Genomic DNA, 27,406 nt, shown 5'->3' with positions numbered 1-27,406 from the left:
CTGAACCTGTACATCATATTAATTTCCCATTCTATCATCATCATCATGTCCTACATGAATCCTATTTTTTCATTTCAGTCTATTTAATGTCATATTCATTGTTAAATTATGAGCTTAATACTTTTTTTACTTTAACTCATTTAACTCATTGCCTTTTTTATCTGCCCCCAGCCTTTAATTTTAACCCCTTACAACGGATCACTTGTTATGAGATTACTGATGTCATATATTTATTAAATGATGTCATATTAGTTTAATCAAATTACTAGCTTTAGAAACATTTGTAGTAGTATAATCACAGTATCAGCAAGTAGAAAGAAGAACCACAACAATTATGTATGTGTTAAGCTTTGCATTATTTCTTGTTTGTTTCTTCAATGCTTCTAAATAACAATACAATTGACAATTGTCTTTCTTCTGGAAAACAAAACCATCCACATTGTCGAATACCCCCCCCCCCCCCCAAAGTTTCGAATTAGAATTACGAACTAGCAAGAAATGAATTCAATAAAATAATTAGATGATCTCAATTAATTTTTTTCTACAGATATGATATGAAAAGTCTCTTCGATGGAAATCCATGGAAGAACTATTCATCCTCATCCCAGTGGGATTATGTCCATCACGACTCTGGAGGTGGAGGTGTTGTTTTCAATCTGTGGTTTCAGGTTTTTCTGGGTGTGTCATTATCTGCAAATTTCAAAGTTCAAACTGGGAGGTTCCGCACCGCCCCTATCCACTTTGATGGGTGGCTGTGGCCCATTCACTAAATTCTCTCAAGCGAAGTCAGATCGTCAGAGTAGGGAGTCTGCACTGCATCTGTGGGATCTGCTGCCCACACCCTAGAGATCAAATCAACTCCTCACAAAATTGACTCTTCCACAACATTCCACAGAACATTCCTGCCATGTATTGGGAACATCTCCTGATGATAATACCAAAATTGATGATATGTCATCATCGGAAGATGTTCCCAATACATGGCGGGGATGTGCTGTGGGACGTTGTGGGGGGCTCATTTGAACTTCACACCCTATCCACAAGACACTAACATCCATGGAAAACATCTTCTACGGTGGATGCTTTATTTTATTTTTTATTTTTTTGAGCTCGGGTCATGTTTAGGAATTTGGATTAGCTGCACTTGATGGTTACATTAGGGGCTGTTTAACTGACAATAATTCTCTACATCTAGGGGTGCAATTTGGGCCAAGTTGGATTGTGAAAATTTGTTATATTTTCAATGGGCCCGAAACCTAAACCAAACCCAATATGGTTGAAATTCTTCTAGTTGGGCAACCCAACTTCCAGCCCTACCTATATTTGTCATTGAGTGTAAATGCACCACAGTGACTTTTATTATATATGAATCTGGGATCTAATATTACAGCCTCGTATAAGGAACATCTTTTATACTTATATGTTGTCATTTATGGGGAGATGTTCCAAATGTATGAATATAATGTCTTGTAGTAGATTAATAGATTTTGAATGATAGATCCAAATTCTATTATTATTGGTTAAACATCCCCTAAAACAGTCATCAAGTTCAGCTAATTCTGATATTATTCTTTCACCATCACTTTATACCAACCAGGTATGCTTGTTAATTTTAGAGAGTGAAGGAACTATGGTAATCATTAAATCCCTGAAAGAACCAAATAATTATAACGACACCATGCCAACACAATCCACTCCATAGTCCACAGGCTCAACACCGCTACCCAACACACTATCCATTTATAACTAATCTGAAGTCCAAACCAACAATAAGGGTGGGGGGGGGGGGTGTTCTACAAGACACCGAATCACCTGCTCATGAGAACTTTGTTCACGTCTACTCACAACACACTATCCCTTGAATTGGGAATATCTCCCCCTGCATAATATCATGTAGGATGATGAGATGTTCTCCATGTGTGACTGCGATGTTATGTGGGTAGACGTGGACAAAGTTTGTGTGGGCAGGAGATTCGGCCACGTTCTACAATATGATTATTTTTATTTTTAAAAACAAAAACAATATAATTCTATTGACGTGGTAGTTATTTTCAAAAGCAAAACTAAAAATGTTATTTAACACCCTGCAAGTAAGAAAACAGCTTTGGTCCTTTTAAATTATAGGTACAATTGCTTGAGTCCGTGTCTCCTTGTTTTCTGAAAATTTTCAAAATGTTGGAAGTTGGATGAAAGGGCTTTAACATCCACCGTGAAAAAAAGTGACCGTATCTATAATTTCAACGGTGCAAAAGTTCTCTTCCTAATTAAGTAAAACCTTTCTTGCATCAAAGCCTATTGGTTGCAACTCCATTACTTGTCTTGGTCGAAATATCTTTTTCTCACCTCCTTCTCGAGGTTGGCTTCGGTCAGACAAAGCCTATTCAAACAGCCTTTACTACTTTGAATTGAGAATATCTTTATACTTATGTGCTTTATTTCATGGAGAGATATTCCTGATCATAAAAGGCTGTTGAAACAATGTGGGCATGAATTTGCACTGACGGAACCGATCTTTCTTCATAGTGCTCCTTGCTTCTTTTTTTTCCTTCAAATTTGTCTCTTTGACTTTCTTCCCATTAATGACTTCAAGTTGAACCTTGGCCACCATCAACTTGAATGAAAAAGAAAGCTTATTTCTTTGAGGGTTTTTTAAAGTTGTAGATAAATTAAGATCAACTCAAAGGTTAGGACCTAACACTCAAGAGTTTAGATCTGCTGACCACAATACATTACAAGCCACATTCATCCAACCGTGCATCAGGAACATCAGTTGTACTTTAGCACCAGCAATGTGTTGTGATTAAACCTAAGCTGGAATCTGACATTTCAAGCTTGGACTAATTTGCTTGGGACCTATTATTCCTTTCGGATTCTCATGTATTAGAAATTTAATTGCTTTCTTCCTACAGTTTTGTCAATCTCATTTATGGTTCATTGTTTTCACATTTGATTCTCTTTGTGTGGATTTGTTTGGGATTTATTACTGTCTCTTAGATTCTCATTTGTTCATTCTGTTATTCTCATGAGACAGTATGTTATATACCCTTATATTCTATTTATGTATTGAGAATTCAGTTCAATTCAATTCTCCATCATTATATAGGTTATCTATGGAGTGATTTGGATACACATATTATCATTACAAGTTATCTTTAGGAATTTTTGGATATTCATGTTATAATTGTAGGTTATTCATAGACAGGTTTTCTATACGGATATAGGGATTTGGATGTTCATGCTATCGTTACAAGTTATCCATGGTGATTTAGATAAACCTGTTATCACTACAAATTTTGTCCATAGGGATTTGGATGTTCATGTTATCATGACAGGTTATCCACGGAAAGGTTATCTATATATAGTGCTTTGGATATTGCATGTTAGGTTTCGGATATTTTAGTTCTAGTGAGACTGCATTTAATTTGTTTATTTGTTAACTATCATTCTTGTTTCATTGTAAGTGTGACGTGTTTATGCATGTATGCATGTAAGCATGTTTGAATAAATATGTGCTTAGAGAGGTTGGTTGTACTTAGGGCAATCAATGGGTCGGATCTGACCCGATGGACCCAAACCGGTTGAGCCGGTTTTGGTTCTAGATGGGTTGGTTCTGGGTCCCGATATAATGTCCCTATATATATATATATATATATATATATATATATATTTATTATAATCGGGTCTGTTACCCGAGAATTGATTGGATTGGTTTTGGTTCTAAAAATTCCAGATTCTATCGGGTTTGATTTGGTTCTAGGTCCTCGTTATTTTATGTTGGGTCAATTCCAGTTCTACCTGGTCCCGACTTAGACCCGACCTATTGACAGCCCTAATTGTACCAAGCTACCAGCTAGGGGTGAGCATTCGATTTATTCAATTAAAAACCGAACCGAAAAACTGAATTTTTAAAAACCAAATGTATAAAACATAAAACTGAATTATTAAAAAACTGAAAAAACTGAAACCAAATTGAGTTTAGCAATAAAACTTAAAATTTGAAGTTGAATTTTCAAATTTGAGATTTGAAAAATTGGATTAGGATGGGATGAAAACAAATGACCACAAAATCGCCATAGACATGAAAATAAAATCAAAACCTTTTTTTTCAAAGACTATATAATTTATCACGTTAACAAAGGCTTTGCATCATGGGTTGTTTAGAATATAATTGTCTTGATGTGATATTTGGGGGGCTAGCCTCTACTAGTTGATTTTCTACTTCCATGGCACATGGGGTATAGGTACAACCCCCTAGAGTTGAGGCGAATGCATGTGATAGTGAACAACCCACTACAGAAGTCCAAAAACCTCAAATTAGTGATTGTGGTGATACCATCATTGGCACCATTAAAGTCTTTATTGTAAAACTACCAAGCGGAAAGTGTCAAAAGAAGAAAGCATTTGCCATTTATGAAATTATGGCAAAAATCTATTGAAACTATCAAGAAGAGGATGAAAAACAGAACAAGTGTTGCCCCAGGTAGCCTAACCCAAGGTGGTGGGGGTAAATTTGGTTCTAACGATTTCTTCCAACTAAAAGCCTTATAAGACTAAACTAAAAGCCTTAAGACCTTCACAACAATTGGACAAGTGCCAATAAGATTTTAAATCAGATAGGCTTATTATTGTTATCCTAACCTTTCTAATGTTCAATCTTTGAACACTTAAACAATTATTAGCTAGAAAACTAGTGATTGATCAATTACAACAAATATAAACAATTAAAGCACAAGATAATGCTTCTTATCAGGCAGATATACAAATACAAATCAAACTATACAAATTCAAAAATAAGCATAAACAAATATGGGCTTAATGAACTTGAAGTGACTAAGGATTCTTGGAGAGAATCAATAAAGCAAATGTAACATTTTCAAGTATTTTTTTTCTAAGGATAAAAAATCTTTTTAGCTCACAATCTCTTCAAACAAGGTTATTGTCTTGCTATTTATCTCTTTTCTCTTTTCACAATATAGCTTGATGCACTTCCTTCAAATTTTTATCTCAAACTTATGTATATATAGCATGAATCATGCTTAGAGCTTGTGACAATTATAAATCCATTGGGAATGGATTAACCCAATTTTAGAAATGTTTAAAGTCTATTTCCAGCAAGGTTGTAAGCTTGTTGAAAGAGGAAATAGTAATTGATCATTCAAATGTAAAAAATTTCTTGTTCATCGCGAAGTAGTCAATTGTTACAATAAAGTAATCAACTACTAGGTTTAGGTAGTCGATTACCACTCACAAGAGAGAATCTTTTCTTTCTAATAGTTGACTACTACCTCTTGGTAGTTGACTACCAAGTGTATCATGCTCTTGGTTGTTAGACAAAGTCAAATACCCTTATTTTAATAGTCAAATATTGACCAAGTTTAGTGTAATACTAGGCTCAACTGTCATAAGTAGTCAGTTATTTCATGGGTAGTCAACTACTTAGTGGCATTGGTCTTAGCTGTCACAGGTAGACAACTAATGCCTTATGAATAGTCAACTAATGACTATATCCTTCCTTAGAAACTTCAAGTAGGTGACTCCAAACATCTAAGAATTAACTCCTTACGCTTCCATACTTAGAATTTTCACACTTAAGCTCCTTATAAAGTCTAAGGAAAGCCTAACCATTTAACATTTGTTCTTTAATGTTTTTGTTAAATTGAAGTCAATCAATTAAGCCCATTTTGTGTGATTTCGTGTAAATGATTACACCTAAGGGTGTCAATGGACCGGTTTTGGATTGGACCCCATCTAATCCAAAATCAATTTGGATGGATTGGATGGACCAAGAAAACATATTGGATTGGACCAATCGTCCAAAATATTTATTAGATTGAATTGGACCTGGTCCGTCCGTAATAAATTTATATTGTATTGGATTAGATTAAGCCAATATCTGGTCCATTGATATAACATAAGAATCTAGGTGTCAATGGACCAGGTTTGGGTTAAAACCAATCTAAATCAAAACGAAATCGAACAAATTAGATGGTCCACACATTGACTTGGACCGGTCCAAAATATTCATTAGACTGAATTGGGCATGGTCCATTTATAATGGACTCACATTGGACTGGATCGGATTGGACCAAATCCAGTCCAATTGACACCCCTAATTACATCAAGTCCTAAAAGAAGTAAACACAAGTTGGAAGCATTGGAACTTGATGATTCTCTCTTGAAGAGTAATTAGTTCATTATTTGGCATAGTTGCTCCTCTTAGAGCATTGAAACTCTTCAAAAGAGTTTATCAACAATTTTAGCTCAATCGATGAGAATCACTTGGCACAATTGCACACTTGAGTTCAAACTGCTAATACTCTTAATGAGTTTGTTGATAAACTCTACAATATAAATACACTTTTAACATATTTATGCATGTGTGTATGCATGCATGTATAGGATGATCATAAAAGGTTGGGTTGAGTAAGACTAAAACTATATGAAGGTTCTACCCCAAGTCAGACCGAAACAAAGCTTGACCTTGATTTTTGAAGCTACAATCCAACCCAAAGACCAGAAATCTAAGGCACAGATTAGGGCTACCCAAGCTATAGCCCAACCCTAATCTTTTGTATGGATCTGATTTTACTTGATTGAGTTGGATATTTCAGATTCGATTCATAACAAAACAAACCACTTAATCGCAGACTGGTTGGTTCAACTCATTCGGGGTGATCGTATAAAAAAATTAAGATTGTAGGGCTTTGTATGAAGTAACGGGCTTTGCTGAGAGTGCAGAACAACTCTTTCTCATGATTACACCATAGATGGTGTGAAGAATCAAGAATCGTATAAAAGCATTAACTTGGAATGTGCTTAATTAAGGGTCCGGTTGATTTACAATTGAAATCAGAACCAAAACTCCTTCCAGTGAGAATCTGGTCTATTTCTATGGTCTGTTTGGTTCAGACTAGAATAGGAATGAAAATTAGAATCAGCTGAAATAAGATTTTATTCTCAAAAAATGGGGAGGGAATGACCATAGTAGGATATGCGTGTAAGACGCCATTGAGGCGCGAGGTGTAAGGAGCAGATACGATCTCATTAGGAATGTGCTTGGACCTTGGTCCCGGGCCCAGGAGCTGTATCTCTTTTTTTAGATGGAGACTACCGGATTATATATATGGTCTCTGCCGCACCGACTGGCAGTGGCGGGACCCCATTTTTCCTTCTTTTCTTGCCAGTTGCCACATCCTACGGTTGAAAACACGAAAGAAGCTTGAATCCCGAAACTCAAGAATCAGTCCTACCTACGTTGCGCAGCCTACATTTTCTGTCCTGGGTTTCTGACGAGTTAGTTGCGTGCACGTGATACATGCGGCCACCATCACAATTCAAAAGGGGCCAGCCGTCTATTCTATATTTCTATTCGATGTGAGGTCAGGCTCCGAGCCTCCGACTCAGTTGGGCTTTACGTCGTTGCTAATTACATGAAGCAGGGAATAACCAAATTCTATTGGACTTGGGTCTTGTGATGGTAAATGGAATTAAGCTCTCCACCAGTCAATTGTTTCCAGATGTTTAGCATGGCCCAGATAATCATCACAAACCAGCAGCAGAACTGGCCTGATCATTTTCTTTGGAAAAGAAGTAATGCCAGTTTATACTCAGTCATGAAGTCTCTGAAGCTTCAGACTTCCATTTCTCATACACACTGGAAGGAATTTTGGAAAATAAATACCAACTAAAGACAATTACAGGCAGGGGAACAATTAGTCAAGGTAAATTGCAGATTAGTATCTTGTAATTTTGGCTTTGTTTCATTTTGGTATCAGAATTTTAAAATGTGTCAATTAAGTACCTGAATTTTTAGAAATTTCTCAATTTAGTCTTTATCTTTAGCGACTTATCATTTGTCTTTATCATGTGATGACATGTACAACTTATAGTTTTTGAAAAATGTTAAAAAATATCCTTTAGAATAAGATAATGCTTATCATCTTCTTCCTCAAGATTGAACCAAAGCAATGATGAACAACCCCAATTATGTGATGATCCGGGCATTTGAGCAAAGCTTCTCACTTCTAGCCTAGCCTCCCTTAATCTGTACTTGTATAAAACATACATTATCCATTGTTAAGTACCAAGCGACTGGATCGTATTATGTTGAACGGGGCTCCAGATCTGTCACAACTAGAAGCTGAAATGCAGGCAATGTTACCAATCACACTCAAAGACGTAAGCCAAGGAAGTATGTGAAGCTGACGGAAATGGAAACATCAGATTTGAGCATTTTGGATGATTAGCAAATCAATTTTCAAGTTTGAGCATTTAAATGATTGATAAAAAAAATTAGATGACATCTGAATGGCATTTATATCCTTTCACATATTACTTAATGGTAATTAACGATTTTGGACTTTTAACTAACAGGAACGTTACGTATTAAGAGTTCAAGTACTTAGATTGATAGATTTTTAAATTCGGGAACCAAAATGAGATTAGGCCCAAAATACTGGGGATATTTAATTTGCAATTTACCCAAGAATGAGATGAAAAGATCATCCGTATTGTAGAATGTGGAACCATTTCATTTCAGCTGAATCTTTTCTTTCAAATTGCATGTGGAAGATTGAAAACACATCTTACTGTTACATATATACGTGGAATGGATTCACGGATCAATATTCAGATCCTATATATCTCATTGTATACTCAGTTCAGTCTTGTCATTATTAGACTAGAGATAAGGAGACTGACCAAAAAAACATTGAGCACTCGTCTGTCTGTGTACTTTCAAAATAGCTTCAATGCAACTACTTGTGTAAATGGCCCTTCTATACTCTATTCTTGCCTAACTGGGGTAAGATAATATGATTAATTTTCTTTGGTCAAGATAACCCTGCTGGAGTGGGCAATCATCAAATTAGTTCCCCTCCAAACTTTGTACATCTGTAACAGTGTTAACAATGAGTGAAGTATGCAATTATCAAATTACCCACCACCCATTGTTTATATATGCAAGTTACCAAGATTTCCATCGAGAATCTCGCTCTTTCCACTAACTCTTAATTTTAAATTTATATAAAATAAAGCCACATCAAAATGATCTATTGAGATCTAGGCCATCAAGATAGCACTCTAAGACCAAGCAACTAGTTTCAATTTTCAACCATCCAAATAATTTACCAATATTTCATTTAATCTAGTCCATCCAAAGGATGTACCCTATCTGGTCAAAATATCTATGCATTCAAAATAATGTCCTAATATATAAGATCAGTGAATTAATCTCAACCATCCAATTATTATACAAAGATTTCAATTAACCTTAACCATACAAGTAATACATGAAAAAAACGTAGGCCATCTAATTAAATAATGTATATACCTATGGTAGTTAGTATATCCTACAATATGTATCTATTTTCCGGGTAATATATGAGATTTTGATTATTTTAATTGTTTTTTGTATGATAAATTTTGATGCGACATGTCCTCTATTAAAATATGAAATAAAAAAATAGTCAATTGATATAAAGTCATGATGCATTATCAAGAGTATCGATACCTTGATTTCCTGATCTAGCCCAGCCAAATAATGTACTAAATCAATCTTAACATCTAGGCCATCAAAGTGTTATCTTAATGTAAGTAAATTAACTATTATAAGCTTTTTGTACCAAATAATGTACTAAACCAACTAAAAATTCTAGGCCCATTAAAATAGTCTCACAAAGCAATAGATTGATTGCAATCTAAGGTGTTCTAAAATTAGCCCCATGCATTATCTGGATAGCTTTTTATGATACAAATTTTATATTTTTATATAGGGATGACACTTTCTCCATCTCCATGCTCGACGGGGACCCGACTTCCCCGACCCAATGGAGTTGGGGTCGGGGATGGGGATTGAGGTTCCCGCCCCGCCCTGATTTAAATTATAAATAAAACATTATTTATAATTTAAATTTTTTATTTATTTTAAGTAAATTTATTTTTTAAAAAAATACTATTATCAAAAAAAATTAAAGGATTTGAGTTCCCATAAAGAACCCATCCCCATCGGGGATCGAAGATGGAGGACAAATTTTATCCCCAACATAAATCGAGGACGGAGAATATGTTCCCCACCCCTAACCCGCCCCAATGCCATTCCTATTTTTATATGTCATTTTTAAATTTTATGTATCATTTAAGTTATCATTATTTTAGAAAATTTCATTAATTTTTATCTATGATACAACACCTTATATAAAATGTGAAAGCACTTCTTTAAAAAAACTGATGATGCACAATCCGGCCGATCTTAGCTGTCAACGATCTTGCCTCTGAACTGGGTGGCAGGGACCTGAAACGGAGGGAGAAGAGAAGCTCCGGGGAGAACCCGACGTAAGGGCTCCGAAGCTCAAGTTAGAGTCTTTCAAAGGCAAGATAGACCAGATAGCGCAAAAGTTAGCATACCTCGTTCCTGGGGGGTAGGAGCCTTTTATAACCACCTCGCGCACTCACTTCCAGGCTTCCGTCAGATCGGGCATGATTACTTCTAAACTCCTGCCAGTTCGGATGTCATTTCCTCTGGCCGGACAGAACCGCCACTGCTCCTTTTGTCGGAGCCGTCTCTGCGGCTACTAACGACGGTGGCAGGTGGCGGTAGCAGGAGGCCGTTTGAAGTGCGGCTGTTAGGCGTCAGATCCCAAATCAGTAAGGTGCGTCGCCCTTGGATACGGACGTCCTTGGTGTCAGGTACGTTTGGTCAGCCTGGTGTTTCGGAAGCGAAGTGTTGAGTGGCGGGCGAGATGTCTTGAGTTCGGTTTGGGGAGTGCTCCGAGCTGCCATGGGCCAGCTCGGGTCAGCATTGTGAGGCTTGGGGCCCAATATAGTTCGTGCTCCTTGCAGGGAGCTCGGGTTCTCAGTAGGGAGCTCGGGTTCTTAATAGGGAGCTTGCTCTTAATGGGGAGCTCGGACTCTTGGTAGGGAGCTCGGGCTTCTAGCAGAGGGGTCTGGAGTTCGGGCTCGGTAGCGAGCTTGGACTTCGTTACTTTTGGTGCTTGTTTTGGGCGTTCCGCTGTCCCGAGTTGTTTGCTTTTGCCACGTGTCGGGTGATTGCGAGGTCGGGCCAAATTTCCCTTCATCAATTGCCCCCCACTCCCTGCGACAAGGGTCTGTCTTGGCGCGGGGAGTTCGTAAGGTAGCAGGAGGGTTTTGGTCCGTGCTGAGGGCGCTTGCTTTAATTTGATTTTCAAAAAAGGGCGCGCGTTTGGGAGACGTGACGGCAGTTGTTCGAGAGTTGAGCTGCAGATGCTTTTATTGCGAGGAGACGTGCGCCAACACCCCGTCAGTTTCGAGAAGGTGCGTGCTGACACCCGTCCTTTGACAGGACGTGCGCGACGCCTCGACAGTTTCGGAAAGACGTGCGCTGATTGGCCTCGGAAGACGTGCGGTTTAGCGCGGCTGTGGGCCGTTGGATTGGCTTCGATCTGGACCGTCGCTTTCCGGCCGCTGTGGATATAAATAGCGCGCGCGGGGGGGCGTCCTTGCTACCGTTGTTCCTTTTGAGCTCGCGCTTAAGTTTCAGTTCGCATCCAGGCTCTTCAGCTCGCGTCCCAGGTTCCTTGCTTGTTCGAGCTTTCGTGGTCTACTTCAGTCTTCTTCCCGGGTGAGTGCTTTTGGAATCCCGTTCCATTCTCTGATGTCTAGTTCGGAGGGTTCAGATTGTTCAAGCGGGTCTGATGTAGGTTCTACGAACCAATTTGCGTCCCCCGGTAGTTCAAGTGAGCCCGATGTAGGTCCTGAGGAAGGGGTTGAGCCTACAGCCCGAGGTGCTTCGGGTAGGTCGGCGTCCACTTCCCGTCGTGGCCGGGTTGTAGATCAGTTCGGCCCTTCGACTATGACGCCTGAGGGACTTCAATCCCTCATAGACTACTACGACTTGCCCAGGGAGCACGCCTACTTCATCCCTACGGGTAGCTTCCCTTGGGAACACGGTCCTGATGAGATCGTGATTTTCCGGGAACAGCTTGCTGCGGGGCTGCGACTGCCTTTTCATCTTCTTCTCGTCGAGGTTCTAAACCACTTCGGTGTGACGGTCGGCCAGCTTCACCCGAACTCCATTAGAAACTTAGTGGGGACGATCTCCTTATTTTGTGACGAGAACTTTCCTTTGGATCTGGAGATTTTCTCCTCTATTTTAATGCTGAAAAAGCAAGCGGGTCCCCTTCCTGGGCGTAGGCGGGCATACTACCTGTCTCCTCGCCCAGGCTTCAAGCTCTTACACGGACTCCCTAATAAGGTCCCGGCGTGGAAGCGGGACTATTTCGGGGTGCGAAGTGCGCTGGGGTGGTCGTTTCAGACCGGCTGGGGGATGGCCGCTCCCGACTCCGGCGTCACACTCGATAAGGAGACGGCGAAGGGCCTCCGGCAATGGGCGCGGCTTGGGATGGAGTGTCAACGATATCTGACGGAGGCCAAACTTATTGCTGCGGGCCTGAGTTCGGGTAGGTTCTTTCCCTAGCGATCATGTCTTGCTTTTCTTTTACGTGTCTTACTGATGCCGAACTCCTTTTCGCAGGTACGATGGACTCTCGAGGGACCCGAGGTGGGCACTTGTTCCAGGGCATGAAGAGGAGAAAACGGGTGGCTAAGCGAGCTCGTGCCGATCCACCCCAGGGTGCGGAGCCCGAGGTGCCGGACTATCCGGCGGAGGAGCCCGAGATGGTTCCTCCTATGCAGGAGCCGGCGGGGGCTCCTTATGCCGAAACCGCACACACAGGGGCTCCCGCTTACTCCGAGTCTGCCCATACGCGAGCTGGGCCGTCGGGCTCGGAGGCCCCGGGGGACTTCAGGAGCGTGCTGTCGCCTGTTCATGCTCTTCAACGGAGTAAGGAGGCCATGTTTCCCGAGGAAGTTGCGGCGTGGACCGAGCTCCCTCTGCACCAAGTGGCCTGCCATGCCGTTACTCATGCTATGGTGGTAAGTGCTCCCTTCTTTAGAGTTCTTCGGCTTTTATTCTTCTATTCGTTCCTTTGATCCCGTTTTCCTTTGATAGGTGAACTCTTCTATTCACGCCTTAGCGAACCAGGTGGAGAGATGCTCGAGGCAGGCGCGAGCTGCCGAGGAGGCTGCTCGTGCTGTTGAGGCTGCTGCTCGCCTTGCGCAGTCTAGGCAGGCAAGGTCTCAGAGAGATGCCGAGGCCATGGGAGTGGTGGTGAAGCATATGGCGGAATTGAAACTGGACCTGCAGCACCAGGTCGAGTATCTTCAGGAGGATATCAGGGAGAGGACTCAGATCTTCTCTCAAGGCATCGAAGACGCGAAGAAGAAAGCTGTCGGTGATTATATTGCTTCGCCGGATTTTGATGATCTGATGGTGAACTCCTATAGGAGGGGTTTCAAGCTAAGCCGGTGGATGATCCGGAATACGAACCCCGAGCTTGATACCAGCGCCATATCCACTTCGCGCATTACTCAAGAGATGGCTAATGCTGCGGATGCCGAACCGGACTCCGAGGGGGAGGCAGGTCCTTCGGGTGTTGTCGAAGTGGCTTCTGATAATGATGAAGTAGCCCCTGGCTTGTAATGGGTTTTTTTTTTTGAATGTACACATCTATCTGAAATGAAATGGCTTTTTGTTCAAGTGCTGGTTGTCCTATCTTCGAGCTACGTTTTTTGCCGAACTGACCATTTCGGTCCTTCAGTTCGTTTTCTGACAAATGAAATGGCTTTTTGTTTTTCTGGTTGTCCTGTCTTCGAGCTGCTTTTTTTGCCGAACTGACCATTTCGGTCCTTCAGTTCGTTTATAGGTAGTATCTTCTTAAGTTGACGACGTTCCATGCTCGGGGTACTTGTTTTCCTTCTAGGGTTCCGAGCTCGTATGCTCCCCCACCGAGTGCTTTCATTACTCTGTAGGGTCCTTCCCAGTTTGGTCCAAGTTTCCCTACGCCGGGTTCGGGCACCATGACCTTACGGAGAACCAGGTCACCGACGCGGAAGTTCCTCTTCTTTACTCGCGTGTTATAATACCGAGCTACCTTTTGTTGGTAGGCCGCAGTTCGGATGTGCATGAGGTCTCTCACTTCGTCCAATAGGTCGAGGTTGGTGCGTAACTCGACCTCGTTTGTCTGTTCGTCGTACGCTTCTAGTCGCAACGTAGGCACTTCGATTTCCGCCGGGATCACCGCCTCGGTGCCGTAGGTGAGGTTGAAGGGGGTCTCTCCTGTGGCGGTTTTTTCCGTGGTTCGGTGAGCCCATAGAACACTTGGTAGTTCGTCTGCCCACAAACCTTTGGCTCGGTCTAATCGTGCTTTCAGTCCGCGGAGGATGGCTCTGTTCATTACTTCTGTTTGGCCATTTGCCTGCGGGTGTGCGACCGACGTGAAGTTCTGACTAATTCCCATACTTTGGCACCATTCTTGGAACTTGATATCTTCGAACTGTTTGCCGTTGTCGGAGATCAATACCCGAGGTAGCCCGAAGCGACATACAATGTTCTTCCAAAAGAAGTTCTGTATGTTTTGGGCTGTAACTATTGCCAGGGGTTCAGCTTCTATCCACTTTGTGAAGTTATCTACTGCCACCACTAGGAATTTTCTCCCGCCTGTCGCTGGCGGGAATGGCCCTAGGAGGTCGATGCCCCATTGGGCGAAGGGCCATGGGCTGGTGAGGTATTTGAGGTCGGCAGCGGGCTGATGGTGGATGTTGGCATGCTTCTGACACTTGTCGCATTTTCTGACGAGCTCGATTGCCTTTGTCTTCATCGTTGGCCAGTAGTATCCTTGTCGAAGTGCTTTTTGGGCGAGGGCTCTGCCCCCCAGGTGTCCGCCGCACAAGCCTTCATGGGTGTCGCGGAGTACCAACTCGGCTTCGGCTGGGCGCAAGCATCGCAGGTAGGGGAGCGTGTAGGATCGTCGGTACAACTGTTCGTCTATCATGACGTATTTGGCTGCCTGGCACTGCACCCTCTTGGCTGCGTTGCGGTCCGCAGGGAGGGTTCCGTCTTGCAGGAAGCTCGCGAGTGGGTCGATCCAGCTTGGCTCTGCTTCAGTGACGGGAGCGACCTCTTCTGCCCCACCGAGAATGCTGGGCCGAGGTAAGTCCTCTACGTACACGGTTCTCCTGGCGTTGTGGCTCGTGCTAGCTAGTCGGGACAAGGCGTCGGCCTCAGCGTTCTCTGACCTCGGGATTTGCTTGATGAAGTGTGACTGGAAGTTGAGCAGAGCCTCCTTTACTTTTGAAGCGTTCCCACAGACGGTGCCAATTGATGATGCACAATCCGGCCGATCTTAGCTATCAATGATCTTGCCTCTGAACTGGGTGGCAGGGACTTGAAACGGAGGGAGAAGAGAAGCTCCGGGGAGAACCTGGCGTAAGGGCTCCGAAGCTCAAGTTAGAGTCTTTCAAAGGCAAGATAGACCAGATAGCGCAAAAGTTAACATACCTCGTTCCTGGGGGGTAGGAGCCTTTTATAACCACCTCGCGCACTCACTTCCAGGCTTCCGTCAGATCGGACATGATTACTTCTGAACTCCTGCCAGTTCGGATGTCATTTCCTCTGGCCGGACAGAACCGCCACTGCTCCTTTTGTCGGAGCCGTCTTTGCGGCTACTAACGACGGTGGCAGGTGGCGGTAGCAGGAGGCCGTTTAAAGTGCGGCTGTCAGGCGTCAGATCCTAAATCAGTAAGGTGCGTCGCCCTTGGATACCGACGTCCTTGGTGTCAAGTACGTTTGGTCAGCCTGGTGTTTCGGAAGCGAAGTGTTGAGTGGCGGGCGAGATGTCTTGAGTTCGGTTTGGGGAGTGCTCCGAGCTGCCATGGGCCAGCTCGGGTCAGCATTGTGAGGCTTGGGGCCCAATATAGTTCATGCTCCTTGCAGGGAGCTCGGGTTCTCAGTTGGGAGCTCGGGTTCTCAGTAGGGAGCTCGGGTTCTTAATAGGGAGCTCGGGTTCTTAATAGGGAGCTCGCTCTTAATGGAGAGCTCGGACTCCCAGTGGGGAGCTCGGACTCTTGGTAGAGACCTCAGACTCCTAGTAGAGCGGTCTGGAGTTCGGGCTCGGTAGCGAGTTTGAACTTCGTTACTTTTGGTGCTCGTTTTGGGCGTTCCGCTGTCCCGAATTGTTTGCTTTTGCCACGTATCGGGTGATTGCGACGTCGGGCCAAATTTCCCTTCATCAAAAACCAATCAATAAAAGCTAAGTATAGCATGTGAAGTTTTTTAATGTGATTAGTTAAAATCTTACACGCTTCTAAAATATTTGAATAGCCAAAGATCTAAAGTTAAGATCAGTTGAAAATTCTTTTTACCAAAAAATTCAGTTGAAATATTGGTGCACGTGACGTGACGGATGCGCACTGCGCACCTGACCGATTTATCCTTCGTATTTTTTTTCTCTCGCGAGACCAACACGACGGATGACACTCTGTTTCTCCCCTTCATTTCTCAATATCAGACTCAGTAAAGTCCGCTCCTGCTCATCTCTGCAAACCCTCACCTTCATCATGGCCGGAGCTGGAGAGGATCTCTCTTCTTTTTCCGGAAGTGCTGTTTCCCCTACGCTTGATGCCTCAAACTCACAAGTCGAAGGAGCCGTCGCCGATTCTCAGGACACCGACGACTCTAAGCTCGGATTCAAGCGACCTGAAATGTACAAGAGCTCTCTGGCCGGAACTGTTGAACCCTACGATCGTCATATCTTTCTATGCTACAAGAATGCTGAAAGCTGGCCTTCTCGAGTTGAAGATGCTCAATTCGATCGACTTCCGAGGCTTCTAGCTGCGGTCCTTAAATCCCGCAAAAACGATATTCGAGGGCAGGTTGGTTGCATAAAGACCATTCCTTTTCCTACCGACTATCCTGTTTTTAACTTTTTTTTTTACCTTTCTCCTGCTTCTTGAATTTGAGAAAAGTCAAGATCTGGTTTTTGTTGTGTTGGAACAGACTCGTCTAGCATTATGTGAGGGACGAGATGGGACGGAGTCTTCGAATGGAGATATTTTGATTTTCCCTGAGATGGTCAGATATAGGTAAAAGTAACGATTGCATCCATTTGCTTCTTTTAGAACATTTTAAAGTGGGTTTATCGCGCCTGAGGTTATCTTCTACTTTACTGTTGTAATTGATGAAGGGGTCTGACACACTTTGATGTCGATAATTTCGTTGAGGATGTACTCGTAAAGGGCACGGCTTGGGCTTCTGGAGTTTCTGAAGCATTGACAGGTTACCATGTATTCGTGTGCTGTCATGGTAGTCGAGACCGGAGATGTGGTGTTTGCGGCCCGGTTCTTGTTGATAAGTTTAAGGAAGAGATTGAATTGCGAGGTCTAAAGGATCAGGTATTCGTTAGTCCATGCTCTCACGTCGGCGGCCACAAGTATGCTGGGAACTTGATAATTTTCAGTCAGGATTCAGAGGGAAAGGTTTCGGGTCATTGGTAAGTCATATGCCAATATATCGCTTTATTTTGTTCATTTGCTCTTTGTTTTGGGTCTGCTTCGTGGAAAAGAAAAACCATTTAAATCCTCCGCAGTTCGCAGCCCGCACTTCAATGATTTGCTCAGAGATCAGAGCTGTTAGCTTGTGTGGGACCAACTATTTTCTTTTGTTTTCATTTGCAGGTATGGCTATGTTACTCCTGACGATGTTCCTACTTTGCTTGATCAGCATATTGCAAAGGGAGAGATCGTAGAAAAACTTTGGAGGTATATTTCCCTTCTTCTCCACTTTGTTTTCCACTTTTGCCCAAGATGTCTCTCTGCACGCTACTAAAGCACTACCCATAAATTGATGCCACAAAATCAAATTGAAGCTACTTAAAGTGGCATTCTGTATCACCATTAATACCTTCATGCTACACTGCCAAAGGAACATGCTATGGCCCGAAATTTTGGAAGTAATGAATAGCATTTCATATGATATGATATTTTAAATTGCAGAATTCAGTAATAGAGGATGGAATGCTGAACCACTGAACTGTTTGTGAAACCTCAAGATTTTCAAGTGTTCTTGCTGGGATCTGTTGAGTGATGTTGACTTGCTCAACTATAACCATTATGGTTATATGTTAAACGACCTTGCGAACCACCAGATTTTTTTTAATTGGGATTTCCTAAGTTGTTCCTTTGGAGAAGTTTCCTAATTGCCTAGGAATCTTCCACAAGGCAACTTGTTCTTGGTTCAAAACGAGTCTTCCTTCTCTCTAGCATCATTCTTTCAGCCCAAAATCCTTTGCCACTTGTTACAAGATTAGGGCCACTTTTCCAAAATAACCCATTCTCATGGGCATTGCCATTGTTGACAGATAGTATTGTTCTAGAAAATCTATTTTACAAGGTGGTGGATGATGTTAAGACATGACTACTCCAGATGGTCTCCTATGATGGAATGCCTGGATTGGCAACGGAATTCCTCTGGGTGGCAGAAATAAGCCATAAGGATACTTATTAATGAGCTTCTCTTATTGACCAATTAGGAAACTTTTTGTCTTTCTGTTTTGGAAGATCTCTTCACCAAGATGAGTAGTACAGGCTAATTAATTTTGTTCCATCTATTCTATTAACCATTGACCATCAATTCATTTTGCTAGAAAGTTTCTATACTATATAAGGCCGATACTTTCCTTGGTTTCTGTGCAACTGTAAGAGTTAAATCAAATATTGGAATTCATATAGATCTAAGATTATTGTTTTTACCCTTTAATCTTATAAAATGCATAGCACATGCTCTGTTAGATCAGTCACACACACACCAATGCATGGAAAAGGTTCAGTTCTGAATTGGAGGTTTAAAAACCTCTGTCTGTATTAGAAACATGCATTTATATGAGCTGTTATCCACTTCCAAGTGCCAACGACTCCACCTATCAATCCATTATCAAGTTTCAAGGTTCAGAACTTCTGGGAAGATTATGCAGTGCTGGCATTCCCTTGCACCAGAAATTCCTAAAACTCTATTTTATCACATCTGAACCTTCCAATCTCTTTTGTGTCTCACTTATTGAATGACTTTTCTTGAGATTTCAGTTTTAGAAGGGACCTTAACTTTCTCCTTGTTGGAGCGATAATAGAGTTTGGAGTGTGGACCCTAGTAGGACCTTCTTGTCTAAGCCTCGGTTGTGGACCTTAAATGGATCTTCTTGTGGTACTCTTTTTTTCAAAGCACTTGATAGAAACCCTTCTGACCTGCTTGGGTATCCAATCAAAGCTGTTAAGTTGGATCCTGTTCCACCAAAAGCAGGGATTCTATTATGTCGTCTGGGCGTCTAGGCAATTCTAGGTGACCAAAGGAGTGCCTAGTCACCTAGTCAATGGCAATTTTTATAAAATAACAATTTCAAAATTTAGATTAGTTCCCTAGTTGAATACCACTAAGCATGCATATTAATTGAAAAAATAGAAACTTTCTTTATTAAGAACATTGAACTTCCTCTCAAAACATGGCAAATTATCATATCTAAAAGACAATAGTATTTTAAATAATAGTAGTTTCAATACTTAAAAAAATAGAACTAGTATGATATAGAGTTTCAGTAGCAGATGCTCTTGCGGAAGCAGGGGTGGGCAGGGACTTCTTGCTTCCTCTTTAATGGGTTGGGAAGGCTTTTTGCTTTTGCTTTGTTTTTTTTGTTCTGTTTTTTTGTTTTTTTTTTGCCTCTGTAAGAGCAGAGATTTTTTTACTTTTACTAGGTTTCAGAATAAGATTCAAGGGACTAGATAGAATCTTGATTGAGGGAGACTCTCAAGTTGTTGCGGGGTGGACTCTCAAATTTCTGGTGTTCCGTGTTAATTTTTGCACTTTATAAGGGTGGGCTGATCCTTGGCCACTTGGATGAATGGTTATTCAATGGGTTTCGTGATCAGGTAATCCCCTTTGGACTTATTGGGGAACCTCTATTTGAGAATAGCTTGTTAGTTTTTGAGACATTTATTGTATGGGTTGTCCCCCTTCTCTCCTTATAAAAGGGGGAGATTTTCCTATAGAAGTCTTTGATCTTACAAATTCCAAATGTTTGCGGTGAAAACATCTTTTCTAGGTTCAACATGTAGAAACCCCCTTAACCTCTTTAGTCTTTAAGAACCATATTTGCACCACTTGTATCCTGTCATTTTAGAGTTCAGGGCTGTTTCATGAAATGATTGAGAAAGTAACAGTATTTGATAATGGCCTCATAGTGGAGATCAGGCTATTAATGAAAAGTAGTAGACATGGTTTACAATTTTCAAGTAGTTACCTGTTATGATGTTTAATTTCCTCCTGCAATTTTGTCCAGTTGATCGATTAATGTAGAGTTTCCATGTGAGAGAAGGGGATGGTTGGTTTCTGCTTCCATGCGTATCATCTATGAAGATTTCCATTTCCTTGAAGACATTCATATTGCATTGCATAATACTGCCATTGTGTTTTCTTTTCCTACAGTGATGTAGGAATTAGAGTTTATGGGGACCAATTTGGTCAGCTTATGGGTTTTTTTTTTTTTTTGATTAAAAGCTTATGGGTTTTTACCACATGGGGCACCCAACCATATTCCATTATTTAGAAAGTTTGGTTATTGAGCAGGACCCATGATTGGATTTTTTTTTTTTTTTTTTGTGAAATCCTAAACTACCATATTTTTATTGGGGTTTAGGGGATTGAAGTGTTTTTAAGTTTTTCTACATCTTATTTGCTTTATATGAATTGATATTTGTTAAAGGTTGTAATGGATGGGATAATTTGATGTTTTCCTACCTGATTTTGCAATTTTTAATTAATGTTTATGGCTATTGTTATTTCATTACCTTGGTGCTTATGGCAAACAAAGAGAAGGCTTATTTTATTTTATTTTATTTTTTGGAATAAACTGCAGGGGCCAAATGGGTTCTTCTAAAGAGAGAAAGGTTGATGACCTGAAACTTCAAGAAAATGGTGGTACAGCCTATCCAAATGGTGCCAATTTGGAGATAAGAGAGAAAGAGACCCAAGGAAGCAGTACCAAAGGAAACATGAAGGATAGTTCAAGTTGTTGCCAGGGTGCCAAAGGGTTTTCTTGTTGCAGGGATGAAAGGAAGGAAGAAAAGAGTGGGATTGAAAATAAACCAAATGCAAAGTATGGGTTGTGCAGCCTGTCAGCCTGGATGGAAACATGGGAGAAAGATGATTTTCTAGCTGCTGCTGCAGTCATTGGGGCAGTTGCATCCATTGCTGTGGCTTATAGCTTCTATAAAAGGTCAGGATGAATATCTCTTTGTTGCCATCTTCTTTAGCTCCTTTTTCCTTTTTTTTTTTTTCCTTTCTTATTGTATACGTGATGTTATATTAGAAAGATAATAAAGAGAAAAAAGGTATGGTGATAATAATTCCCTGAACCAAGTTTCTCTCTTAAGAAACAGTAGTAGTGGTGCGGAACTGTTTAGGCCCTGTTTGGCATCATTCATAAATCATACCTATTTCTGTTCTTAGAGAAATTCCTGTTCCGGAACAGGAATCCAGTTTCTTATTCCTGAAAAATAACTGACTTGTGCGGCAAATTGTTCTTAAAGAACATATTTTTGTTTTATAAAAATAGAAATGATGTTTGGATAGCCATGTTATTTCTTATGATTAATTCTTCATATCAATATACATACAAAAAATCATAATAGTAGTTACTAATCTATTAGGCACTTCTCTTTTACATTCAACAAATTTAAACTAGATGATGCAATTGCTCAATAACATAGAGCTGAAACACTTCTTATAAAAGAGTAACATCCAATGAACAATAGAATGATAAAACTCGGGACTCTTCTTAGGATCTTAAATTCTACAATATAGGAAAATTAAAACATTAAATTCCAAGATTCAATTGTAGAAAACATGGATATTATCTACTAAATAGGGGAGGGAGAGGATTAATGCTAATCCCTATTCCAAAATTATGAATGGAACCAGTATTTCTAGATTACTACTTTAGGGAACAAACTAAAATGAAAAATTTTCTCTTTTGGATTAGGAATGAAAGCGAACTAAAATGAAAAATTACAACATATTCAAGTCAGATTTTTTATTTCAGCCAACAAATGATCAGAAAACAAAACATAGGGTTTATCTTTTGGAAAGGGGATTGGCTAAGAGAGTTGATTAAAAGAGGAGATTGACCTAACCTGCAAAAAAAATAAAATTAAACGTTAGAGAAGGGGGAGAAAAGAGGAACAAGGAGGCTGAACTCTGTTTGTGTGACGATATAGCAGAAAAACAAAAGAAGAAGTTCTGGCGTTTTTTAGTGCGTTGATTGCTATTTTCAGGCTGAACTATGGTTCAAACTCTTCAAATGGCAACGGTTCAAGTCAGTGAATCCACAACCAAAGCAGAAGAAAGTTCTGGCCAACTACTCTTTTTTGGTTGATGGACTATGTGGCAGTGGGATGAGGAAGAAAAGAGATAGCTGACAGGGATCTTTGTGCCCGATGTTTCTTTTATTTGAGCAAAATTACATTAACATCCCTCTTTACACGTGAGAAATACCCACATGTGTTCGTTTTTTTAAGTTAACGTTGTGGGAACACGTGGTTCTGACTTCCGCAGGATGTGCTCTAAAAAGACACACACCTGGCAGCTTGTTCTTGTTCCAGAACACGATATTTCTTGTGACAATATGCATCCAAATGTATTTCTGATCCGTGAGAACATTCAGAACACGAGAAATGTTCCCATGGAACGATACCAAACAGGGCCTTAGTTTCTTTAGCTTCAGAGGTGAAATATCACCAGCAAGAAGTTATACATCTTTGTCTCTATCTGTATCTTTTTTTTGGAATAGAGTCTGCGTCTTTTTGTATTTGGTCTTTTCCCTGGATGAAATTATATCTGCTGTCTATGAGTCTGTGGTAGCTTTCGTTACATTCACAGGAAATTCATCTCTATTAAGAAGCTTAATCTGGAATATGTATGGATGATCACAATAATTCATGTCTAAGATATATTGTTATCTTTGGAAATTTGGTTAGGGTTTGATAGCCATATTGTTAATGTAGTTGAGTTGTGTGAATATTGCTTCTGATGCTCTTATTTAATAGTATTTCTGGTTCTTGTGATTGGATTTTTAAGCATATGATGCAAATCATCTCTTTTGATTTGAAGTTTGATAATGTGCCTGATACTCCTAATTTCTCTTATGGACCTGGCTTTAATCTCATAGATGATCTAGTGGTTAGTTCAGTGTTTTGTTTTAGAATTCTATGTGATGGTGGATCAAGGAAAGATAAAATTGGCTCTTATGGTTTGTGTATTTACTAATAGGAACAATTTTTTGGTGGCTTCAGGTTATAATTTGGATCTTGTTAATAAGAGTATTGATGTTGGAGTTAGGGAACTATGTAGAATGCTCTTTTGTTTGCTAATTATCAGGGTTGGAAATCCTTGGTGGTTGAATCTGACTCTTTGATTGCTGTTACGGATCTAAAAGGAAGGGATGATGGAATTCCATGGACTACTTGGCATTGGCTGGACAGTATCGAGAACTATTTATTATTATTATTATTATTATTATTGATAGACTTTTTTGTATATTTCCAAAGCTTTTAATGTTTTGGCTCATACTATGGTCCAACAAGCCAAACTTTTTTCTTCTCTTGAGGTCTGGTAGAACAATCTACCCTCTTGGTTATGTAAGCTTCGACTATCTTTTTCTAATAATTAATGAATTAGTCTGTTTGCTCACCCAAAAAAAATTCTAATGCTCGGTAGGAAGTCATGTCATTAACTTAGCCTTTCAGTTCAGCAATTTCAACTGTTGTCAAACGGGTGTTTCAGAAGTCAGCAACTCAGCATAATTACTTGGATTTATTTCATGATTTTGATGTTTCTTTACTAATCGTTTAGTAGAGCTTTCCTAATCCTTTAGAAGGGTCTTAAGCTTGATGAGTTTTTTGAGCCAGTTCTGGATGATTTGGTGTGGTTCATGAAACGGGGCGAAGCCTAGCTGTGATTCACGCCAAACTACTCTAGCAAATGGGCAGGTGAAGAAGAGGTGTAAGACAATTTCAAAATATTGTTTGCAGAGTTGCATGACAGTTCATCCTACTTTAATCACTTTGCAAGGTTCAAAATATCGGTATTGTTTTTTTGTTTTTTTTGTTTTTCGGATCTGGTTCAGATGGGCCGGTTTACCCCCTGAACCACTTGTTGACTTGAAACATCACATCCCCTGTAGAGACGTGTCGGGAAGGCTCTGATATGATACATACGGGCTGATACGGGACGAAATTTTGAACCTTGTCATTTTGTGCATATTTCTTTAGTCAGAAGGCTGTCTCCAAAGAAACTTCCAAGCCAAAGAGAATACAGTGATATGGGATTTTAACTTCAAAGATTATACCATTTGAATTGGGTGTGCTTACAAGAAAGTTTTATAAGCTGATTTGACAATATAGTCTCCACTGTTATTCCTCCTCCATATTAACTTATCCGAGTGTAATTGTGGGCTTGGTGTGAGGGAGATGACTTTACTGAGGATAGCTGAATCCACCAGCTCCTGTAGAAGACGGGTACGTATCCCATGTGGCTGAGTCTCTTAGTAAGTTTTTCACTTTCAGCTGTGAGGTATACTATTAGGGCCCTGTTCGTTTTTCAGTAAGCTATTTATCTGGGTAAATGCATTTACCCAGGTAAGTGCTTTCCAAGAAAGGTTTATTTGGATAAGTGTATATATCAATGTTTTTTTATTTTTCATGTAAATAAGGTAATAGTCGTTTTAGCCATAAAAATCCATTATCAAAAATGACATTTTTTGTTTTACTCTAGTGTTGGCAAATTTCTCTCACTGATCCTTACATAAATCTGAAAAAAGAACATGGGTTTCTTAGTCAATGAAAATCAAAATCCCATTGACCAACTCTTCCCCTTTCTCAAAATCCAAAAAAAAAAAGCAACGCCCCATAGGTAATGAGGGTACTTAGGAAAGCTGAGATAGAGATTATCCAAAGGAAATTTGCCTTTAAGGTAGGGATGAGATTGTGAGCTTGTCTCCACTACAAGGAGCTTGACCTCGATGGAAAAAGGTTGGTATTATTGTATTGTACAATATGACATGATATGTATCAATACTTTGAACCATGCTATCAGTTGATTCGGTTTTGATAAATCAGCCCTATTCCAGTCACGCTTTTTTTTTTTTTTTTGGTTTTATCTTTTTCCTTGAAGCCCGTACGTAAGTCCATTTGACCAAATGTGGCATGTTACAATTCACAAATCACACCCCAAGTTACAAATTGTTATAATTGAGCTTAACCTAGCTAATAAGACCCGAATATGTTTGATAAGCATAAGCTTATAGATTATTAATTTGGCATTAAACCCGCAATATCACCTGCTCTCTTCTCAAAATAAATCATATCCTCTATAAAATGATGGTTTTAGACACCTTATATAAAATTATATATGTAAAATTGTAAACCATTAGAAACATGTATAAAATGCAGGGGATATGTTTTCATGTGCCAATATACATATATGTATATTCATCACATAATTGGTTTGGGGTTTTATGGGATTGGGATTATTATCATGAGCTCAAAATCTAAACTCATACCTTATTATCTAACAAGAGGAGGTTTATGGGGTTGCCCCTCACAATTTACAGACCTTATTTTGTACACACACAAAAAAAAACTTTACTTCATTCCTTGATAAATATGAACACCCAAGGATTTCTATAGATCCCCACTTCCCTAGTTGCTGTTTATATATTTTGTATTTACAATAACATTAAGCCAAGTCATGAGCTGGTGCATTCATATATCTACTAACAAAAGATGGATTTAGTGATTTACTATTGAAAAACCTCAGCAATTCCTTGGCTTTTTCTTTTAAAGGCTTAATTGTATAACTACCGATTTCATTGTACAAGTAAAAAGGATAAAAATATAAATTAATAGTATATGATCAAATCTAAGTTAATATTATATGACCAAACCTAACTTTTATGTCCTCAATCAAAACAAAGACAAATATCAACTTTATATAATATAAATAAATACTATGTTTACAACTGTTGTTGAGTCAGAAAAGACTTCAAAAAGTTGAGAGTAACAACATGCTGTAGTTCTTGGATCAGTGCCCACCATTCACTTTCCAAGCTTCCTCCTACTTTGACATCGATTTTGCTATTGCATGGCTAAAAATAGCCTTTTGTTTATTTTATGCAATGTACCTATAAAATGATCATCAGGATGTAAGGCCTTAGGCCTAGGCAAATATCTACATTCTATTGTAAACATACAAGGAATTTTATTTAAAACTCCTCACTTTTCTATGATTCTCTGTTTGATACCTCCTGGGACTCCCTTGTTAGACGCTTTTACTTATAAGTTACATGCTTTCTGTTAGCTAGGTCACCATTAGTGACCATGATGGAAGTGGTTCACAAGCACCACTAATAATGAAATTAAAAAAAAAAAAACAAGAACAAATAGATCAGCTAATGTCGTGACGACTCATGCGCTAAGGCAAAAGAGAGCTTGAGTCTTTTTTTTTTTTTTTATGTTGGCTCCTTCCCCGAGTGAATGGGTTGAGAGTCTGGTTAGCAATGATATGGTCGGCTATGTAGTTTAATGTTTTCCTTTGTCTTTAATGAATATCCTTTATTGCCCGAAAAAAAATCCTTTTATTAACTACTTTTTTATGATAAAAATATCCACACTATTTATTTGGTTTAAATATCCTTATTATTTTTGTTCTTCAATAATTTCACGACACACCAGAAATTCACTTCATCACTTTCTTGTTTGTTTCTCATACAGAATAGGTTTTAAACTTTGACATTCACCTTTAGATCAAATGAATGACGTGGGTATTTTAGTTTAAAAGGTATAGATGAATAGAGAGGTGCTTTTTATCCCTACGGGGGGTGTGAGACTCCCAAATCTCTTAAAACCAAAAGTATTGCCCATACAACATCCAACCAACCATACACCAGGATTGAGGAGTATTTTCTGTACATGTACATGTGTTCTAAATTCATGAGGATTTGAAGAGTTGTTCTCAATGTGCAGTTGAATGCCCATGCTTTTAGTGTGTGATTGATCCAATTTTTTCTAGGGGTGGTGGTTGGGGGTAAATTTAGGAGGATCACAGATAAATAAAGGGGAGTTTCAAATACAAACTTAATACCCTATAATTAGGATTATAGGGGGTTGTGATACTGCCTCCAAACTATAAGGTGGTGTTTGACATCGATCTCGTTGCTTCAAAAAACGATGACACATCAATGTCATAATGGGAAAATCGGTGCTCTAGAAAATGATAACATGCTTGGAACCGTTTTTTTCATAAAAATGGTGCTCCAAACCACACCTTAGAAATCAAGAAGACGTGCTCCATAAAAACCACACCGTTTTTTCATAAAATAATAACATGATTGATGCCCTATGACCGCCCCACATCACATCCTAACAAAATATAAGTCCAGAATTGCTCCTCAAACCAACCTCACAACCTGTCTCAGCCATACATTAAGAA

At 39.9% G+C, this 27,406-nt stretch overlaps 1 protein-coding gene across 2 annotated transcripts; it reads left to right on the top strand.

Moving 5' to 3' along the window:
• Positions 1–16,324: 16,324 nt before the first annotated feature.
• LOC104593090 (Sucrase/ferredoxin-like family protein) lies at positions 16,325–23,560 on the top strand. Of its 2 annotated transcripts, XM_010252772.3 has the most exons (6): positions 16,326–16,749; positions 16,874–16,959; positions 17,061–17,366; positions 17,551–17,634; positions 20,778–21,137; positions 23,212–23,560. In XM_010252772.3, the coding sequence occupies exons 1-6, from the start codon at positions 16,348–16,350 to the stop codon at positions 23,216–23,218; spliced, it is 1,245 nt and encodes a 414-aa protein (XP_010251074.1). In that variant the 5' UTR covers positions 16,326–16,347; the 3' UTR covers positions 23,219–23,560. The 2 variants fall into 2 exon arrangements, with proteins under 2 accessions (XP_010251072.1, XP_010251074.1); XM_010252770.2 differs by lacking the exon at positions 23,212–23,560 and having other exon boundaries at positions 16,325–16,749; positions 20,778–21,147.
• Positions 23,561–27,406: the final 3,846 nt, after the last annotated feature.

This window comes from Nelumbo nucifera, chromosome 3, assembly GCF_055504915.1.
Source record: "Nelumbo nucifera cultivar China Antique chromosome 3, China Antique-T2T, whole genome shotgun sequence".
Lineage (NCBI taxonomy): Eukaryota > Viridiplantae > Streptophyta > Magnoliopsida > Proteales > Nelumbonaceae > Nelumbo > Nelumbo nucifera.
This window is presented reverse-complemented; position numbering and strand designations above follow the sequence as displayed.